At 36.9% G+C, this 20317-nt stretch overlaps 1 protein-coding gene across 13 annotated transcripts in view; it reads left to right on the top strand.

The window, feature by feature from the left end:
* The first annotated feature begins 2363 nt into the window (after positions 1 to 2363).
* Rbfox1 (RNA-binding Fox protein 1) overlaps positions 2364 to 20317 on the top strand; it is a 73065-nt gene continuing 55111 nt past the window's right edge. For all 13 annotated transcript variants that reach the window (XR_011238488.1, XR_011238490.1, XR_011238491.1 and 10 more), the window contains exon 1: positions 2364 to 2660. Coding sequence is in view for 10 of the 13 variants with exons in the window: in XM_069509153.1 (XP_069365254.1) it covers positions 2649 to 2660 (12 nt within the window). In the remaining 3 variants the exon portion in view is untranslated. The remainder of the gene's footprint in view (positions 2661 to 20317) is intronic.

Raw genomic sequence — 20317 nt, forward strand, 5'->3', positions numbered from 1 at the left:
CGCGGGGAAGAACACTTCCCCGGTAACGTTCTTCATCTACGGCCAGCCTTTTTGGCTTCACCGTCAGTTAACCGTGATGCACTCATTGTATTCGGTACTCGGTAGAGGGCGTAGTTAATATGGTACTCTTAAAAACATGGTTAAAACTCATTCTGTTATATTTAATTAAACTGTAACTAGATGGCGCTGGCTGAAAATTTATTTTCGCACCACACCAACAAAAAAATAATTACATTTTAAAACCTTATTCATGAGAAGGCACCACAATTGTTTGCTGAATATAAAATGTACGTCTTTACCTTAGGGGCACGTGAGGTGGGACACAAGCCTAGGGTCCCGGCCTGGTATGGCCCTGAAATGATGGGCTAGCTAGGGTATGAAGGGGAGTTAGTCCGTCCGTCCCAGGCCTCAGCTCTAGGGGTGAGCCGACCTCTTTGTTCTATCTAAATAAGTGTATATAATGAAAAGCTGTCTGACTGACTGACTGACTGACTGATCTATCAACACACAGCTCAAACTACTGGATGGATCAGGCTGATACCCAGGCAAAAAAATCACGTCGATCCGTTGCGTTGCTCCGTTGCGACGTGATTGAAGGACAAACTAACAAACAAATACACTTTATTTGTTTTTATAAATAACTATTAGTTATTTATAAGTTATTTAAAATATATGAAATTGTCCAGTTACACATTTTACCACTTTGGTCACAAGTGTCTTTTACGCAAACTATTCAGTTAAGAAAAAAATGATATTAGAAACCTCAATATCATTTTTGAAGACCTATCCAGTATACGTATGGGTTTGATGAAAAAAAATTGGGTTTCAGTTCTAAGTATGGGGAACCCCATTTTTCTATTTTTGTGTAAAAATCTTAATGCGGTTCATAGACTACATCTACTTACCAAGTTTCAACTGTATACCTAGCTCTTATAGTTTCGGAAAAAGTGGCTGTGACATACGGACGGACAGACAGACAGACATGACGAATCTATAAGGGTTCCATTTTTTGCCATTCGGCTACGGTACCATAAAAATGAGTAGCCCACGCAGATATGAATAATTAAACATTAATCATTATTTAATTGCCCTCCTAAGTGCTTGTCAGTATGCATTGTTATCTAAGTAAAATAGATTAGGTAAGTAAGTACCTACCTCTTGAGTAAAGTATAATTCACAAAAATACCTATTCATATTTGCCTACCTACCTACCTATCTAGGATTTTATTTTTACACCTAGGTATTTTCATGTAGACAGTTTTAGAGTTTAAAAGTTGATGAAAACTACCTACATAAGTAGGTAGATAAGATTATTGAGATATTCCAACCCATTATTTTATAAGCGGACACCCGGCGTATGCAAAAAAAAGAAAAACCATCTTTGCATTGGCTTCTGCTGAACCGCATCGGTTTGATGATTTCGAAGTCTATAACGGACACAGGTAGAATTTTTTAAAGTGTTCTATAGATATTTAGATATTAGCAAAATATTTTTTATGAGCGGGAATAGGTTGATCTAAAACATCCGAAAAGAGGGAGCGCCGAGCGCGCAGCACACGAATTGGGATGACGGGGATGACGCCGCGTACCGGGGGGCCCGGGAGCGATTCATTGATCTCTGCCCCTCTCGGCAAAACGACAGAGAGACAGAGACATGCCTATAGCAGTGCTCAGCCTCTTAAATCTCTGTTTATGCTTCTCGCTCCTGCACAAAAATGCTATAATTACACTTACAACATAATAATATTAAAATAAGTACCTACCTAGGTACCTACCTACATAATAAGTATTAAATAAAATTATTACAATTAAATCTAATTAGCTACTATTATAATATAAATGTCTTTGGTAGCTAATTAAATAATTTTGGTAGTAAAATAATTTAATAGACCTGTATAGGTGAACCAGAATCTCATGAAAAATATTGAAGTGGTGAGTATCCTGTGTACATGGTGCACTGTGGTGAATATTGTGGTGAATTATTAATATTCACCACATGGGGTGTTTGCGGAGCATCTAGGTTACCTTCAGTGTTGCTAAATTTGGAATTTCATTTCATGAGATTCTGGTCTACCTGTACCTATCGGAGCATTTAAATATGCGTGAAGTGAAAAGTTAAATGAACTGAATAATATAGAGACCTATTTTTAAGTTGGGCCTACAACTTCTGCTATTAATATCAACGCATCCTTGAATAGACCCAAGTCACTCGGTTAAGAAACGGGCATAGTCGTAGCAAATAACTTGTATTGTTATGTTTTAAACGACAGAAAGAGATGGCATATTCGGATCAAGAATTCGACTCCATTCGGAGTTTCGTTCCGTCTCTTTCCTACAGATTGCGGATCGCATGGGTTCGTTGAGTCGCCACGCGTGCCCGTCCGTTGTTGCACATCGACGTTAACCGCTTTCGGTGTTATAGCGTTCCTCCGCGCTATATCTACATAACCTAAAATTTACAATTTTGTTTAATTTTATTCTCTGTTAAGTACATTTAATACTCATGATTACCTCGTGTTTATAAAAGTTGTGGTGTGGAGTCAACGCCCAATTGAGTGGCGTTTGTTGAGTGTATTCTTGTGCAAAACAAAGTAAATATAAACGGCAAGCTGTGGGGTTCAGGGGCCTTTTTTTTGCCGCCGCAGGGGATGTACTATCCTGTAAGTATTTTGATCTATTCTATAATATCCATGAAGTGTTTGGTGTTAATTAAACAGATCTCCCCTTTAAACTCTGATAACTTCGTGATTGTTACGTTAGAAAGGCCAGATAAATAGGTAGGTACTACAAAAATCTACGCGCATGGCAATTATTACGAGAAATATCTTACTCTGAACGGAAAATAACGATAATACGTAGGTATATGTTATTGTCAACACTATTTTAATGCACATTTAAATATCGTTTTACATTAAAGTTGCTCAAATTTTAACAGAACAATGCATTGTTGTATGGAGTGAAGTTGTTCACTATCATTACCAAAGCAAGCCGCAACGCTACTCGCTAAATACAGTGTGAGTAACTATAAATAGGAACACCTTCGCTGAATCACATAACGAGTTTGATCCTTCATTTGTTCTAAATAATGTAAATAATTTTTATTTACTTATAATACGACAAAGGACCTACCTACAATATTGTAAAAATTGGTCTGGTTTTTGTTTACAATAGGGTGCATTAACCTTGCATTACCTTAGAAAGATTATAGTAATTAGTAAGCAGGTTTAATTTGCGATCGGCAGCTGGCCAACTACCATCTACTCCAGACGATTCATTGTTGTTTGTGACATTGAACCGTTAATGAATCCATTGTTGCTATTCTTTTCCCTTTGAGGGCATGTTAAGCGAGATCGAAAGAGACGCACCAATCATCATAATCGGGAGTAGGTACATAGGATAGGGTAGGATTAAAATACTGTAATAATAGTAATATAATTTAATAATAGTGGATTACATTTTTTTATGTGCTAGCTTATACCTACCTACTCGCGACTCCGCGTGGACTACACAAAACTCCCTATTTTACTCCCTAAGGGGGTTGAATTTTCAAAAATCCTTTCTTAGCGGATGTCTACGTCATAATATTTATCTGCATGCCTAATTTCATCCCAATCCGTGCTGTGTGTGCAGTCAGTCAGATTTTACTTTTATATATATTTAGATTACATTAGCCTACACGTATCAAAGATAAATTCGCGATAAATATCATGTTTGATGATTCGTAAGATTGAAAATATCTCGATTTTACTTGCAATTGTATTTTTATCTTCGTCTCCCCTCGCAAAGCAAACAGCAAATGGAACAGTATGAAAATATCCCCCCAGCAGAGTAGGTCTACCATAATTTTGTTACTTCAAAACCGGGACGTTTAACAAAACCAACAAGAGATTTTAAATAAATCAAATGTGCTGCCTAGTGCCTATCTACCTAGGTATAAACCTATTCTATCATTATTTCGCGGCTTCTTCCGTGTGGTTTTATTCATTGTAAAATAAATACCTCTCACGTAAGGTAGGTAGGCAGATACCTACTGCGCAAAATTCAAATCAAACAATAGGTAGGTAGATAGGTACGTACTTTTTAGGATAACATTTAAATAATATTGTGTACGTATTTAGTCTTCCATACCTACCTACTTAATTAATCCGCTGATGGACCAACATGCAAAAACCGGCCTAGTGCGAGTCGAACTCGCGCACCGAGGGTTCTGTACTACAGAAGAAGTAAAATGGTAAGAATCACTTTTGTTAACGAACCGCAAAACTGACTTTGTTTGTGGAGGTGTATTGTTAATACCTTATGATAGAGCTTAAGTTTTATTTTTTCTGTAAAAAAATTCATAAACCTCTATTGACCATAATTATTAATTTTTTTCCGACTGGTAAACTTCGGAGATAAGGGGGGGAGGAAAATTGATATAGTTATCTTACTTCGAAAATTGAAATTACTAATTATTATTTCATGATCATATATTTTAATTTTTTTTTGTAAGGTTTGTAAATTCACGGTTTTCGGATTTTTAGGGTTCCGTACCTCAAAAGGAAAAACGGAACCCTTATAGGATCACTTTGTTGTCTGTCTGTCTGTCTGTCAAGAAACCTACAGGGTACTTCCCGTTGACCTAGAATCATGAAATTTGGCAGGTAGGTAGATCTTATAGCTGACATTTGGGGAAAAATCTGAAAACCGTGAATTTAGGGTTAGATCACACAAAAAAAATTAAATTGTGGTCATGAACTAATAATAAGTATTTTCAACTTTCCGAGTGAGTGACTATATCAAGTGGGGTATCATATGAAAGGTCATCACCTGTACATTCTAAAACAGATTTTTATTTATTTTTATGTATCATAGTTTTTGAATTATCGTGCAAAATGTCGAAAAAATACGACTGTAGTACGGAACCCTCATTGCGCGAACCTGACTCGCACTTGACCGGTTTATTTTCCTTTACTTGTGCTATAAGACCTACCTACCTACCTGCCAAATTTCATGATTCTAGGTCAAACAGAAGTAGGTACCCTTAGATATAGGTTTTTTGACAGACACGACAGACAGACAGACATACAACAAAGTGATCCTATAAGGTTTCCTTTTTGCCTTTACGGAACCCTAAAAATAAAAGTAGGTATTTTAAAGTTAATTAAATTAAGTACATGGACTCGATATAGGTACCTACAATCTACATAATATTAAAATAATAGTAAAATAGTACGACAAATAGGACTACTATAACTATTATGTAGTTTTGATAGAAACGTACGTTCCTCGTGTCCACCCAGGCAAAACTATTGTGAATTAGGTTGTTGATTGATGTGCAATATTTACATTAAAGATCAAGGTTCATGACCGTTGCATTCTATGAGCAAAGTGGAAGCGGTTCGAAGCGTCAAATTGCACGTTCAAGCGTGAATGCGCGCGTCTGCTCGCTTCGCTCGCAAATCACTAGCCGTCTGAGGATAAACCACCCTCATTGACTTATATATTACTTCGTATGGACATTGGCTCCACTATAGAAAGGTTCACCACTATTTATTCACGAATATTATACTATATAGGTATAGCGGTAATATTCAGTATAAAGAGGTTCATTTGCACTTTACATATCTGTAATTTCAAGTTTCGGAGACACGTATTTATAGACATTTATACAATTTTAAAATGATTAACATTATAAATAGAAAACACGATTACTACATAGATTTCGTTAATATTCACTGGAAAGATATTAATTTGCACTGATCTTTACGTAATTTCTTAATTTCAAGACACGTAATCGCGTATTTTATACAGATTTATGTAAATAAAATGAAATTAATTAGGTCCCTAGCATTTTTAGAAACACAAAACCGCAAAGTATGAACTACGAACACATATAAAGATTACCATAACATAAACCTATAATACTTTTTTTTTTAACTGGTTTTACGGCTCTGGGTTCTAATCTATAATAATCTTGCTGGGAACCAAAGACCAATAAAGTAAACTTAGCAAGATACTTTTTTTTTTAACTGGTTTTACGGCTCTGGGTTCTAATCTATACCTCCCCCCCGCTCCCACCATCAAGAGCGAGCGAAGCGAGCTCGGGACTTGGGGCACTCCGACTCGGAAGGGTTAGGTTAGAAGGGGATGGCGGGGTCTGTAAGACCCCGCCATCCCCTTCGTGGGTTATTTCTTTTTTTACCACCCAGAAAAAAGGAGCCCCGCGAAGCGGGGCTCCGTCGACGGGCCCCGGTCGACGAGAAGAGACCACCACTATGGTGGGGGGTCTCTTTCCTCCCCCCCGCTCCCACCATCAAGAGCGAGCGAAGCGAGCTCGGGACTTGGGGCACTCCGACTCGGAACGGTTAGGTTAGAAGGGGATGGCGGGGTCTGTAAGACCCCGCCATCCCCTTCGTGGGTTATTTCTTTTTTTACCACCCAGAAAAAAGGAGCCCCGCGAAGCGGGGCTCCGTCGACGGGCCCCGGTCGACGAGAAGAGACCACCACTATGGTGGGGGGTCTCTTTCCTCCCCCCCGCTCCCATCATCAAGAGCGAGCGAAGCGAGCTCGGGACTTGGTCCACTCCTACTCGGAACGGTTAGGTTAGAAGGGGATGGCGGGGTCTGTAAGACCCCGCCATCCCCTTCGTGGGTTATTTCTTTTTTTACCACCCAGAAAAAAGGAGCCCCGCGAAGCGGGGCTCCGTCGACGGGCCCCGGTCAACGGGCCCCGGTCGACGGGCCCCGGTCGACGAGAAGAGACCATCACTATGGTGGGGGGTCTCTTTCCTCCCCCCCGCTCCCACCATCAAGAGCGAGCGAAGCGAGCTCGGGACTTGGGGCACTCCGACTCGGAATGGTTAGGTTAGAAGGGGAAAAACCCCCCCCCCCCCCTAACCTACCCAATCCTTAAGTTTTTTAAAACAGGCTACGCCAGAAACGCTTTAAAGCCGTTTAGAAAAAAAAAGTTTACTTTACTGGTCTGTAGTCTGTACAGCAGCAGCAAAAGTATTATAGATTAGAACCCAGAGCCGTAAAATCAGTAAAAAAAAAAAGTATTACAGGTGTTAACGGTGGTAACCTATGACAGTATCTATTGTATTTTGCGATTTTGTATTGTGTTTGTTTAGTTTATTCTAAAAATGCTAATTGTGATTAAAGTGATTAATTTTATTTAAAAAAATGATTTTCGAGCTCTGAAATTTTAACTTAGAGTTTCAGGAGCACCCCCTTTACTGCCCCCTATCCCAATGGATGGTATTGTACTCTATAGCAACCCCTGGACATTGAATCAACAAAATGGCACCGACTCATTGGTGCTTATGCACCAATGCAGTGACGTCTGAATTTCAAACGGGTCGTTCATTAGTATCTATGAGTCGGCGCTGATTTACCTATTTGGTTTCTAAACCATGAAAAATTTTGTTCGCTTGATCATATCTTGTCATTTATATCGATGACCACTTAGCTACTTAGCCACTCTCCAGTACTCTTAACAACTATTATTTACCTATAAATAGTGTTTTAATTATTAGTTTATAATACACTAGCTGATGCCCGCGACTTCGTCTGCGTGGAATTAGGTTTATAAAATACCGTGGGAACTTCCTGATTTTACGGGACAAAAAGTAGCCTATGTCACTCTCCAGGTCCCTAACCAAAAAAGATTACGTCAATCCGTCGCGTTGCTCCGTTACGACGTGATATAGAACAAACCAAGAAACGAACACAATTTCACATTTATAATATGGATAGTGATAATGTATTGCTGATTGTAGTTTATACCTGTCTTTGAACGACCTCCCTGGCGTAGTGGTAAATTAAAACTACCCGACTATTCGAAAGCGCTTGTAAAAAGTCTACTTGAATAAAAACATATTCTATTCTATTCTATTCTATTATATAGTGGTAAGCGCTGTGGTCTTATTAGTGGGAGGTCCCGGGTTCAATTCCCGGCAGGGGTTTGGAATTTTGTAATTTCTAAATTTCTGGTCTGGTCTGGTAGGAGGCTTCGGCCGTGGCTAGTTACCACCCTACCGACAAAGCCGTGCCGCCAAGCAATTTAGCGTTCCGGTACGATGCCGTGTAGAAACCAAAGCTGTATGGGTTTAATAAAAACTGCCATACTCCTTCCATATTAGCCCGCTTCCATCTTCGTCTGCATCATCACTTACCACCAGGTGATATCGCAGTCAAGGGCTAACTTGTATCGGAATTCTAAAAAATGGAGGTAAGTACCTAACTGGGTAGTCGAAATACCAAGTCGCCCTCGGGTGTCGAGCCGTCTTGCATTGAAAGAATCACTGGACCGAAAACGTGTGATAATATATTAATTAGATGTACATGTACTAAGTACCTACGTAGGTACTTAGTAATACAAGACTTACCAATGTCAAAAATAAGTACCTACCTATCATACAAATACATTACAGAGCCGCCCGCGCTGACCAAGATAATAAAGAAGTTATAAGGAGTAGTTTCGACATCAATGATTATATCAGTACCCTTATTATAAAATATGCGAAAGTGTGTTTGTTGTTTTTGGTTTGTTCTTCAATCACGTCGCAACGGTGCAAAGGATTGACATGATTTTTTGCGTAGAGATAAAGACCTGATAGTAATCTCACTTTAAAAGTTGAAAATACTAATTATTTGTTCATGAACACATTTTTTTTTGTGATGTAACCACAAATTCACGGTTTTCTGATTTATTCCTTTACTTGTGCCATAAGACCTATGTACCTGCCAAATTTCGGGTCAACGGGAAGTTATACATTTTCTTGACAGGCTCGACACGGACAGACATAGAGACGACGAAGTGATTCTATAAAGGTTCCTTTTTTTCTTTTTGAGGTACGGAACCCTAAAAACTTGCTCGCTATAAAACGTGGTACCTATAACCTACCCATTATTGTATGTCGCTAGCTGGTTGTGCTAGAGGGGAATCATAATAAAACTAAATATAAAGAATCTCTGTGCGGAATAATGTTTTTTTTATTATTAAGTAAATGGAACTGGTTTGCTTTTAGGTCAGTCCTAAAAAGATAAAGCTAGTCGAACAGCGAACAGAAGTTATAATTTTTTATTTTTTTTTCGTATTATCGTTGCTCACTCTGTTTTGTTACTGTTACGTACCTACCTACATTTTTTTTGCCTAGACCTAACTCTATAGTAGTTCTAGTAAATCATAGAACTTTACCTAAGGCATGTGTATTGTAGTAGTACTATAAATATAGGCGAGCTTCTTCGTCCGCGTGGACTATACAAATTTCCAACTCCTATTTTACCCGCTTACCGGTTGAATTTTCAAAAATCCTTAGTGGATCTCTACGTCATAATAACTATCTGCAAACTGCATGCCTTTCAGCCTGCTCCGTCCAGTAGTTTGAGCTGTGCGTTGATAGATCAGTCAGTCAAATCAGTCTTTTCTTTCGCGTGGACTACATAAATTTCAAACCCTCATTTAACCCACTTAGGGGTGGAAAAATCTTATCTTAGTGGATACCTACTCTATAAAAAAAAATAAAACCGCTGATCCTAGAAACAAAATGTCTCTAGGATCAACGGTTTAGGCAGTGCGTTGACATATAAGTCAGTCAGGACTGAATTTTATATGTAATATACATATATACATTATATATTATATACATTATACAGATTAAAGATTATAAGACAACATTAATATTGTATTATCTAGGTAGATTCTTCGACAACTATTAATGACCACAGAAGCCATATAAAAATTACTTAAGATAAATAGTGTAATCAATAGATACTTCTTAGACAAAACTATAGTTGCTTAGTGTAATCTTTCCATACTTTATATACAATAGGTATAATAGGTATATTATACCTATTGTATATAAAGTATGGAAAGATTAATTTTATTAGAGGAGAATATAATATTTACCTACCCAGCTTCTTTTTATTGCTGCAAAAACAAAGATCAAAGCTAAAGTAAAGCGTTTTTCCTTTGAGATGAACAACCAATACATCTAAGTAGGTACCTACCTAATACCTTTTCTATGAATTTTCCTACCTATTCTATAGCATGTTTTTACTTTGTGGAACGCCAGTAAAATCTTATGTTTATTATTAATATTTTATGACGGAGTACTTATGGCTATGGGGTATGTGCGGTGCGGGGCGTTCCCTCCCCGATTGCCATTTCAACCTGTCGCGTATTATGCCTATACAATTATAAACAGAATAATTTCGTCTGCGGGGTGCAAATATCCTCCAAATCAATTCATCTATGTACCAAGCATATGATACGTCCGCTATTTTGTCGGCGTGGATTTTGGTTTTCAAAAATCCTCTGGGAACTCCTTATTTTCCGGGACAAAAATAGCCTAAGAGCTTTTGTGCACTCATCCATATTTGGTTCGTATCCGTGATTCTTCGAAGTGGCCGGCATACAAATATACAGTACGTACTCATTCGGTCCGTGTTTTTACGGAATCCGTGATTTCACGGATGAGTGCACAAACGCCCTAATAGTCCTTCCCCGTGATGCAAGCATCTTGGTACCAAACGTCAAAATCGATTAAACGGATGGACCGTGAAAAGCTAGCAGACAGATAGACACTAGACAGACAAACTATCGCATTTATAAAATGTTAGTATCGATTACTTTTGAAATTCTAGGTGCAAAAACTGGCCAAGTGCGAGTCAGGCTCGCGCAATGAGGGTTCCGTACTACAGTCGTATTTTTTCGACATTTTGCACGATAATTCAAAAACTATGATGCGTAAAAATAAATAAAAATCTGTTTTAGAATTTACAAGTGAAGATCTTTCATATGATACCCCATTTGATATAGTTATCTCACTTCGAAAGTTGAAAATACTAATTATTAGTTCATGACCACAATTTAATGTTTTTTGTGTGATCTAACCCTAAATTCACGGTTTTCAGATTTTTCCTTCGGCTTCAAAAGTCAGCTATAAGATGTACCTACCTGCCAAATTTCATGATTCTAGGTCAACGGGAAGTACCCTGTAGGTTTCTTGACAGACAGACGGACAGACAGACGGACAACAAAGTGATCCTATAAGGGTTCCGTTTTTCCTTTTGAGGTACGGAACCCTAAAAAAGAGTAGGTAATTAATAATTTTTAATAATTATGAGAAGAAAGGAAGATTATAGGAACTTGCTCAGGGCTCCAAGGCGAACACGCTGCGGTCTGTAATAAGAACAAACTGTTCACATGCCACCCTTTGTCCGCATTTTGGGTTCACGGACGCGATTACTTTGGTTAAACCGTCTACCTGGCACTGTTGAGTTTTATACGCAGGTAGCCATTGTTCACTGGACTTCCAAGAAATCCTAATGTTTCGGACGCTCGTAGAACTATAATGATCAAACAAAACTGTGTTTTGTGCCATCGTCCCTTTAAACAATAATGGTTAACCGGTATCTACCTACTTATTTACAAAACGAATTGTTGTTGAAAAGATCAAAGAATTAGGAAAAATTAAATGAACGTGCATTACGAGTTTTTCAAGCCCGGTTCTCAATCATAAAGCATTAACTAAAAGCAATTCAAGGGAGTAAGATGTTTTATGAACAAAGATTGCTAAAGGGTATTGCAGGTTACATTATCTCGCTGTGTAGGTAGTCTGACGCTTGCGGTGCTCCCTTTTGCTTTATTTGAAGTGAATACTAGATAGGAAACTAGTACCTACACTTACGTCTACGTAGTAGGTACTCACACTTTGACGTCAGATTTTTTTTATATCTTTATTACCTGTTATCTCCGAAAGCCACCGTGATCCAAACTTCATAGTCACTGATCGTTCCTCGATATGTCGGGGACAATACGCAGTACGCAGAGAAACTTTCAGCTTTTATAAAATAATGAAGGTCTGGCACGTCCTGGCTTTCTCTCTATAAAAAGCTCTTTCAATAAAACTACATCGTTACTACAAAGGGGCATCCGCGCCAATGTCTGGCTCTCCTCACAGATACCAATTACACGGCGCATGTTTATTTTATACTACAAAATGGTCGTAAATTCGTCAGTGTTGTGGAGGATCGCTAGGCATTAAAAATAGTTTTCTCTTTAGAGTTTTCTCAGACCAGTTTCATGAATAGCCTCACATTAGCGGAGAGTTTTGTAGTGCTCTATTATGGTGATCAACTGATAACAGTGACTTTTATTTTTGACTAGCTTATGCTCGCGACTTCGTCCGCGTGGACTACACAAATTTCAAACCCCTATTTCACCCCCTTAGGGGTTGAATTTTCCAAAAATCATTTCTTACCGGATGCGTACGTTATAACTGCATGCCAAATTTCAGCCCGATCCGTCCAGTAATTTGAGCTGTGCGTTGATAGATCAGTCAATCAGTCACCTTTTCCTTTTATATATATAAATAGTAGGTAAATTTTTGCGTCGTTACAGTACAATACTTACATTGTATTTGGAACAGTCGGAACAAATTCAGTCATCAACTAATAGTCTAATTGCTCGCTATATTGAAACGGTGCGTGATTGTGACGTTGTAAGATTCTTCAATTACACTGTTGAACGGACGTTGAGCTCTAATGCTCCACTATTATATGCACTTTCTAACCGACACGCGCTTTTTAATGATCTGTGCGGAAAATAATTAACTTCGGCTTTCCGCTCCACATTGTATCCTTCTGCAGGAGTGTCATTATTAGAATCAGTAATATGAAGTAGTTACTATATTTAGTTACTGTTTCAGATGTACCTTTGTACCCAAAGCGCAGGCAGATACAAAATGCACACACTGATACTGATTTTGTACGGTCTACGTACGATTTGGACGATGGTTGTATAATTTGTAGATTGAGTATACATTTAACACTGAATTTTATGAGACACTCTTATTTACTTACTTATTTAATTAATACTTCAAAATGATTTGCTCAAATTCGGTAGTCATAAGGCGAGAACCAAGAATGCAGACAGTAGGTATGATCAGTATTATCACAAAAGCCTTCATTCTGGTTAACCCCATAATTCTTATAGTCGAGCCCGACCTGTTTTAATGGCGGCTCTATTGTTGTTAGCTTCGGGAAAGTTATAAATTAATTTAAAGCTGGTAACACTGCCGTTCTTGTTGCGACTATTAACGACTTACTTATTTTCTCTGATTACAAACTTTGAAGGTGAAACGAGGAAATATAACTTATCCGCTACTAAGAATCTCCCTATTGCCCTAAAGATTGTGTAACATTAATCGAGGTAATATCCATCGATTTCATCAATAGATGCCTTCAAAACGTTCATCTTCTTAATCTTCTTAAATACATATTCCGAGGGTTCCATACTATAGTCGTATTTTTTCGACATTTTGCACGATAAATAAAAAAAAACTGTTTTAGAATGTATAGATAAAGCCCTTCCATATTATGATACCTCACTTGGTATAGTAATCTTACATTGAAAGTTGAAAATACTAATTATTATTTGTTCGAAAACACATTTTAATTTTTTTAGTGGTTTTCGGATTTTTCCCTTTACGTTTGCTGTAAGACATACCTACTTGCCAAAATTCATAATTCTAGGTCCGAAATTGTTGAAAAAATTGATTGAATAAATTTTGCAGTGTTTACATAGAAGTGTTAGATCTACGTATATCTTGTACGATGGTACGGGACCCTTCGTGTGCGATTTTATCTTGTGCGGAAAATCTTCACCGATTTTGTAAATTTTTCAAATTATGAACTCATGATATTATGATATATATGCATATATTTACGACGTGCAGGTATTACTTGATTTTCGTCAGCGTTATATTATTTGAATTAGGAAATTCTAGAAATCTGAGTGTATCCTCATGGAACGGTGCCATAAATTCTTCAACATGATTTGTTGAATCTTGAGAACTACAAAGAGATTTTACGTTATGGCATTACTGGTTTGGTTAAAATTTCAGTATTTTGAAGTTGGACTATGATATATTGTTAAAATATCTGATAGTGAGATTACTTACAATCGCAATTACCCCCGTTCCCTCTTGTCGTTTGTCGGGCCCGGATTTAAATCGGATGATCCAGTGGCAGAACATTTTATATGCAGCTATGTACTGTACTACTGGGTACTGTAAGTGTCGATTTCACCAAAGTAGAGTGACGTTTAATCGAGGAATAAATTCGGCGTATTGACAGGTTTTGTACTGAAAACCTGCCAAAATATCAAATCTATTCTCGGATAAGACTTATTTTACGTTGGTGAAATCGGCCCTAAGTTGACAAAATTGGACGAATATGTCTGTTTGTCGCCCCCTATACTTAGACCGGTAAACAGGCTTGCATAACCTAGTAAAGAAGAAAATTGCTATATCACAAGAGCACCATTCTCCTTTCACGAGTCTTCGTCACTCGTGAAAATTAAACTTGAAGAAAATGACTTTAGATAAATGTTTCACTTACAAAAGTTCGCGTCATCGCTGGAAATGTTTTATGTTCAGTAAAATTCTTCTGTGCTTCAGACCCTTTTTATTACATTTATCTCGAAACAATTTCCAGAAGCTGATTGTGTCGATTCCGACTCATTTAACAGTTTTTTCGGTGTAATAGCTAGGTACTCTCATGATAAAATATAAGTTGTTAACGTATATCTACGACGAAAGCGTTTAATCGTGGAACCTTCTATTTTGGGTATACAATATACGTATATATATATGTATATTATCATAGACATACGTAAAAAGAAAGTAAGTAGTACTTACCACAGAAACGTTTACAGACAGGGTAGGAGATGATGATGATGATGCTAGTGATGGAAATGATAAAGATAAGGATTTGGACGGGCTACGCCAGAAGACTCGATCCGTTAGCCCTTCATTCAGCTTCACCTACTCGACCTTTGTTTCAGCACAAATGTCAGGTTCTCGCATTGCTCACTACCTCCTCTCTTCGCTCCACTCATAGACTCGCTTCATTCAGGATCTCCTTCGCGAGCTTCTGTCGGAATGCAAATGAAATCTGATCGCCCAGATTTAATTCTGGACCATATTCATGAATTAATTTGACTAAAGAATTCCTGGACGGCAGATTACCTTAGGAATCTCAACATTAAATAGTTAATTTAAGGCCCGAACCAATTTTTTTACACTTTAGCGAACTCAGTCGGTTAAATTGGCTTATGCACTTTAGCGGTAGCGATTATCAAGTATACATACTTAACTAATATGTTCATTGTTCACACATGACATGCAAATTGCAACTTTTTTAAAGTTTAGACAGCTATTTTTGGAAGATTGATAATAATCAAAGGACAAGACAAAGGCACGGAGGTTGAGGAAAGAATAATTTATAAATGGTGGAAAAAATATTTTTCTTGTTGTTCCTGTGGCGTAATAGATGTAGCTAAAATTCATGCGAAAACTCATTGGAAAACTAGGACTGAGCACGCATAATATTATCATAAAATTTGAATTTACTTACAGCTCACAGCTCATAACATAATGGCAAAATATCTCGTTCGGGAACACCTTGCACTGAACAAACCTAGATGTTCGTGACATTACATAATGGCACCCGGTGAAATGAGCGAACCACCTACTTTCTTTGTGTAAAATTTAGCGAGTCAGTGCTGCGATGTTCATTTTGTTCTCTGAGCTCCCATTTGATGGACAAACCATTACGTCGGATTACGGTTTAAAGCGGATATATGCGGACATGCTAGTAAACAACTCATCAGCGGATGATCATGTTAAGACGTTGAAAATTGAAATGGCTTACTATCATTGTTATGAATTTATAATGCTCCAGAAATACCACAATGTAATATGTAAAGAGTAAAGTTTAATCCCAAACAAAAACGGAAATCTGAAATTTCGAATTATAACTAAGATCTTGGCTAGATCCAATAAATAGCCAACAGCAACAGCAAAAAACCATACAGCTTTAGGAGGATATCTTCTTCGACACATAGGTACAATTCTTACGTAAAACTGTGGGAGGTAGTATAGTTAGTGCAACTTTTGGGCATTTTTAGGGTTCCGTACCTCAAAAGGAAAAACCGGAACCCTTATAGGATCACTTTGTTGTCTGTCTGTCTGTCTGTCTGTCAAGAAACCTACAGGGTACTTCCCGTTGACCTAGAATCATGAAATTTGGCAGGTAGGTAGATCTTTCAGCTGACATTTGGGGAAAAATCTAAAAACCGTGAATTTAGGGTTAGATCATACAAAAAAAATTAAATTGTGGTCATGAACTAATAAATAGCATTTTCAATTTTCGAAGTAAGCAATTATATCAAGTGGGGTATCATAATATGAAAGGTCGTCATTCTAAAACAGATTTTTATTTATTTTTATCCATCATAGTTCTTTTAATTATCGTGCAAAATGTCGGAAAAATATAACTGTAGTACTGAACCCTCAATGCGCGAGCCTGACTCGCACTTTGCTCGCCGGTTTTTTGATAATTTTCTTTATCATCCTACCAAATGTCAACTTGCTATGTATGGAAATGCTTCATAATTTTGACGGGGTACTTACTATATTATACAATTTTTGGACCTCTGTATCTCAGATACGATTTACACACTTACAGATTTAAAACTCTGATTATTGTTATCATTAGCCGTATTATAAATGCATAGCTCTAGTTTTAAGTTTGTATAACAATTATCTTACAAATCCAACAATTGACAATCAAAAAAAAATTATTAGCTATTTTGAATAAATTATGTATTCGGATTTTAAATTTTTGCGAAAGGGTGTTTGTTGGTTTTTTGGTTTATTGGTTTGATGGTTTGTTGGTATGTTGATTTGTTGGTTTGTCCTTCAATCATGCCCCAGCAGAGTAACGTATCAATTGACGTGTTTTTTTTGCATGGATATAATTTAAAGACCTGTAGTAACATAGGCTACTTTTTATCTCGGAAAATCTTTTCCCATGGAATTTTTAAATCGCAGGCGTCATCTAATCACAAGTGCTTAAAGTTTATTTCGCGGACTAAGCTTATGAGGGCTGTAACAACAGCGCGAAATGTTTCGTGTAAATGAATATGTATACTGACTGCGTGCGCTAGGCTCGAACTTGGTCCGCACACTGCATGCACCTCGACCTACGGTTTCTTCATAAATAGTAAACAACCGCTTGAATATTTTTTGCGGCGATTTAATCCTTCATGCGGTTTTATTAACCACTTGTTCTGTTTACTTCCTTCCTTGAGTATTTTGGCTTGCGGTCTGGTGCCGTTGCAAATCGAAAATAAAACCTGTACCTACCACGGTGAAAGTAGCTTTCAACGGTGAAAATAGTAAACAATTTCTTGAAAGATAAACAATACTTATAACAGGTTTACCTACATTTACTTTTTTATTTTATTTGTGAAGTTCTGGAATTAAAACAGATAGGTACTACTTTATTAAGGTACTTTGCAAGACTTGCACAATATACCTATAATAATTGAATATTATGAGTTTTTTTTAATGGTATACAAGATGATGCCCGCGACTTCGTCTGCGTGGATTTAGGTTTTTAGGTTTTTTTGAAATCCCGTGGGAACTCTGGTTTTCGAGATCAAAAGTAGCCTATGTCCTTCCTCGGGATGCAAGCTAATCTCTGCCTATTTTCATTGAAATCGGTTAAACGGATGGGCCGTGAAAAGCTAGCAAACAGACAGACACACCTTCGCATTTATAATATTAAGTATGGAAGTATGGATGTCACCATTTATCTTCCCAAGATCTTTGGACACCTTGGCATTGGTCCAAGAGCAGTCGCAGATTCCGAACTAAACGCCGCCGTATCACGACGGACTGCGACACGAGTACTATTATGTATAATTTGCATTCCTTATCTACATATTATATAATATTTACAGTGGTGTTTTGAAATAAAATTATACTCATTTTATCGAATCAAAGCAAATATAATTTAGGATACCGTGGAAAAACTTACAAGCTTTTGTTTCGCGTATTTGTTATTAATATATCTATATAAATAATAGTGTTCTGCCCGCGACTTTATTCATGTCATATAAATTCTGTAGCCTATGCCCTACAACACTCGAGAGTAACGAAGCTATCTAATCAGAATCTGATCATTAGTTTCAGATTCAGATATTAGTTACCCCTTACATAGTACATACTTACTACATACCAACTCACAAACTGACTACCTCTTTACATATTAAATTACATATAAGGAACACAAAAAATACTTATTATACAGATAAAAAAACAAGTAGTAACAATTAAGTAGACCTAGGTCTAGTAGACGTATGAATGGGCAACCCCTGCACTAGTAAAAACTGTATTACAGTGGGTTGCCTTCTCCATTTCTAAAAACTTGAATAAATGTTATTACAATTTGGTGCGCTAAGGTCGGACATGTTATACCGGTGTCTATTACAAGTGATAGTGGTGTGCATGTATGCGAGTGTGTGTGTGCGTGTGTTAAGGTGTCTTTATAATATTAGTAGGTATAGATTGATGAAGGACATATTAAAAGTAAGCCTGTACTCGCTAAGTTATTTGAAATTTCGCCAATAAGAGAAATCGAGATGTCAGAGTTTTCACGGAGGTAAAACATTTAATGAGCAGTAGGTACGTACTTTGAAAATTCGATATTAGTTAGTACAATACAAAATAAAATACTAGTAGACCATCATTGAGAGGATGACAAACCACACTGTTGAAAGTTTTTACAAAGACTGTGACGCAAATCGTTAAAACTTTAAAGTTCAGCGGGTAGCTACTAGCTAGGTAGTAGATAGGTATCAAATATCTAATAACGTCGTGAAAATTAAGTTTGTTTTCTACCTTAAAACCGGTAAAATAAGGATGTTCTGCAATACTGAAGCTATGTATTTTATAAGCAAAATAAAATAAGAGTGTTTGTACATCATCCGATCGGGAAAAGACTGACACAAATCGTTAAAACTTTAAAGTTCAGCGGGAAGCAAGTAAAATAAGAATGTTTGTACGTTATCCGATTGGAAAATTATTATATAAATGTTACTTGCTAAAATTATTAATCCCTTATATCTATACAAAATACGAGTAGGTAAGGTAGGTAGGTACCTGTAGCAATATTTTTTTTTCTTTATTAACTACGCTTGAAAGCTACCAAATACCAGACCAGAAAAGGCGACTAAATATTATTCTAAAAACAAAACCTTTCATATGATACCCCACTTGGTATAGTAATCTTACTTTGAAAGTTAAAAATACTTTATTTGTTCATGAACACGTTATAATTTTTTTAATGATGTAACCACAAATTCACGGTTTTCGGATTTTTTCCTTTATTTGTGCTTTAAGACCTACCTACGTGCCAAATTTCATGAATTCTAGGTCAACGGGAAGTGCCCTATAGGTATTCTTGACAGACACCACAGACAGACAGACAGACGGACTGAGAGACAACAAAGTGATCCTATTAGGGTGCCTTTTTTCCTTTTGAGGCACTGAACCCGAAAAAATAAGTAATGATTAAATATTGTAAGTATTAATTACTGCATTTTGTTTGTCAAAATATTAAGGAACAAGCGAATTTAGCATTCAATTTGGCATATTTTGCTGACTCAAAATTGTCCTTGACTTACTATTAGGTTTCCAAGAAGAAACCTCTAGTTCATTTTAATCAGGAAAACGTAATTTGCATTATTTAGCCGCTTTTATTTTACTAATTAGTATATCTTTTGATCCCGAGCCAACCTTCGGTTTTTTTCGAAAGAGAGGCCGAATCGAATATTGTTATGCCCATCTAAATAATTACATTTTAAAGTTTTCAGTCATAATTATTATAAAAGCAAATCATACAAACAATTTTTACTAAGTTGGTTAGTTTACAGATTTCTAGTAACAACTTTTTTCAACTCTATTTTTGTTTCGAAAATTCAAAGCTGTATGTATATTTTGGAAAAATCAAAGCAAAATTTATTTATAATAGGCTACTTGACTCATATCTAATTTCGTCCAATAAATGATTATTTATTATAGTATTTTGCTTAAGACAACGAAATATATCAATAACAATTATTAAAAACGCAGGATGGATATATAAATCCAATTTAAAAAAATACAGTTTTTATTTTTATTTGAAACGCAGAAAACGCTGTCAGCCATGATGTGACGTCATTAAATATATAAACAAAGAAATGTCATCCCGATGTGACGCGGGGACTAACGTAGTATCCATATATATAAAATTTAGAGTCGTGACTAACTTATATATCAACGCACAGCCTAAACATCTAAACAGCTGATCCTAGATACATGAAATTTGGTGGGTGTGTTCTTTGTAGGTAAAGAGAAGGTATCCACTAGGAAAGGATTTTTTGAAATTCCACCTCTGAGTGGGTTAAATGGAGGTTTGAAATTTATGAAGTCCACGCGGGC

The sequence above is a fragment of the Maniola hyperantus genome, chromosome 3 (assembly GCF_902806685.2).
Source record: "Maniola hyperantus chromosome 3, iAphHyp1.2, whole genome shotgun sequence".
In the NCBI taxonomy this organism is placed as follows: domain Eukaryota; kingdom Metazoa; phylum Arthropoda; class Insecta; order Lepidoptera; family Nymphalidae; genus Maniola; species Maniola hyperantus.